Source organism: Octopus bimaculoides, chromosome 3 (assembly GCF_001194135.2).
Source record: "Octopus bimaculoides isolate UCB-OBI-ISO-001 chromosome 3, ASM119413v2, whole genome shotgun sequence".
NCBI lineage: Eukaryota > Metazoa > Mollusca > Cephalopoda > Octopoda > Octopodidae > Octopus > Octopus bimaculoides.
Window position 1 is genome coordinate 73041720 of NC_068983.1, and position 2382 is coordinate 73044101.

Below are 2382 nucleotides of genomic sequence, written 5' to 3' on the forward strand. Positions count from 1 at the left end.
GTTCATCATCATCATCATCATCGCTTAACGTCCGCCTTCCATGCTAGCATGGGTTGGACGATTTGACTGAGGACTGGTGAAACCGGATGGCAACACCAAGCTCCAATCTAATTTGGCAGAGTTTCTACAGCTGGATGCCCTTCCTAACGCCAACCACTCAGAGAGTGTAGTGGGTGCTTTTACGTGTCACCCACACGAAAACGGCCACGCTTGAAATGGTGTCTTTTATGTGCCACCCGCACAAGAGCCAGTCCAGGGGCACTGGCAACGATCTCGCTCGAAAATCCTACAGGAGCCAGTCAGGCGGTACTGGCAACGGCCACGCTCAAAATGGTGCATCTCATGTGCCACCCGCACAAGAACCAGTCCAGGGGCACTGGCAACGATCTTACTTGGCTTGCCGGGTCTTCTCACGCACAGCCCATTTCCAAAGGTCTCGGTCCGTAGTCATCGCCTCGGTGAGGCCCAATGTACGAAGGTCTTGCCTCACCACCTCAGCCCAGGTCTTCCTGGGCCTACCTCTTCCACGGGATGACCTGGGCTGAGGAACAACAATAGGAAAAAGTTTTTCAAAGCATGAAGAGTGTGTTACATATTTAAATTAATATTAATTCTTACCTCTGGATGGAAGAAAATTTCTGGTCCAAGAAATCGTTCATAACCAACATCTACACTGAAAGGGCTTTTGTTCACGCTGTTTAAACCATCAAATCTTTTGATCCACTTCGTAGGATCTTGATCATACTTGTTGAATTCTTTAGCTATATCAGGACAGACGTAGCAAAATCGCTCCTAAAATATACAACCATTGAAACCAATAAATACAACCTGAGAGTGAGAGAAAACGGCAACAAACAAGGAGAAAAGCTGTTGCTATAGTTCAAGGACAGTCATGGGTGAACATAAAGTACATGTTACAGGTATGTACACACAAACTTGAACAAGTGGATATAGATGTGCAAGAATGTACATTTATGTGAAGAAGTGTAAATACACCATCATCATCATTTAGCATCTGCTTTCCATGCTGGCATGGGTTAGACACTTTGAAACTGGTAAGCTGTAGGGCTACATCCAATCTTATTTGGTATGGTTTCTATGGCTGGATGCTCTTCCTAATGCCAGCCACTCCAAGAATGTAGCGGGCGCGTTTTACATGCCACTGGCATGGGTGTCAGTTGTGTAACACTGGCCATGACTATGATCTCACTTGGTTTGATGAGTCTTCTTAAGCATGGTTATTACCAAAGGTCTCAGTCACTTATCATTGCCTCCATGAAGTTCAATGTTCCAAAGTTGCTTTTTATGTTCCACCAGCACAGGTGCCATTTACATGACACTGGCATCAACCACAACCACAATTTTGCTTGGCTTGATGAGTCTTCTCGAGAACGGCATATAGCCAAAAGTCTTGGTCACTTGTCGTTGCCTCCATGAGGCCCAATGTTTGAAGATCATGCTTTACTACCTCATCCCATGACTTCCTGGGTCTACCCTTTCCACAGGTTTCCCTCATAGTGATTATTTTCCTATTGTAGTTCCCTCCACATATGATTATTATAATTTTATATACATGTATACATCCCTAAAAGCAAGCACATGTTTATGCAGACATTAGTGAAGCATGGAAGTGAGAGTCCAAAAGACTCAAAGTTGGTCCAAACTACCAAATATGGAAAAATATGAAAAGAACACTGGGAGATAAAGAAACCAAAGAAAAGAACTTACTTTCCAATATATCAAATGTAGTACAACTTAATTATTTATAAATTAATTTTACAAAGAAACCTAAATTATAAGTCTACATTCATATATTTGTTTTCTTGTGATTTGCCTTGCATTTACCTCGCATCGTTCTGGCCTTACCCACAATCCTTTATACACTAAATTATAGCATAAGTTAAAGACCCCCACCAAGAACTACACAAAGAAACAACAATCTCCAATCCTTCCCAGTTGAGATGTTTGTTCATTTGTTTAATGTCCCTTTTTTTTCTTCCCTTGCTAACATGGATTGGAGGTGGGGGGGGAGCATATTTGAAGAAGGATTTATCATGCACATTTGCATGCACGTGTACACATGCACACGCACAAAGATTCTTACAGTTTCCATCTACCAAATTCATTCACAAAGCACTGGTTGGTCAGGGGCTATCATAGAAGTTACTTGCCAAGGCACCGCGCAATAAGACTGAACTCGTGGTTGCAAATCAAACTTACTAACCACATACCCCTACCTGCTCCTACATACAATATTCTCTTTTGGTATTTTATTCCTTACAACTTAAGAGAGAGAGAGAGAGAGAGAACATTTGTATTGCTTGAATTTGTCTGGAAAGGCTCTTCAGTTAGAACAAAGATGAGTGCAAGCAATCATAATTC

General features: G+C 42.1%; 1 protein-coding gene across 1 annotated transcript in view; it reads right to left on the bottom strand.

The window, feature by feature from the left end:
• Positions 1-2382, bottom strand: part of LOC106870259 (actin-related protein 3) — a 78508-nt gene that overhangs the window by 11105 nt on the left and 65021 nt on the right. Inside the window, exon 7 of the mRNA XM_052966753.1 lies at positions 619-792. Within this exon, the coding sequence (XP_052822713.1) occupies positions 619-792 (174 nt within the window). The remainder of the gene's footprint in view (positions 1-618; positions 793-2382) is intronic.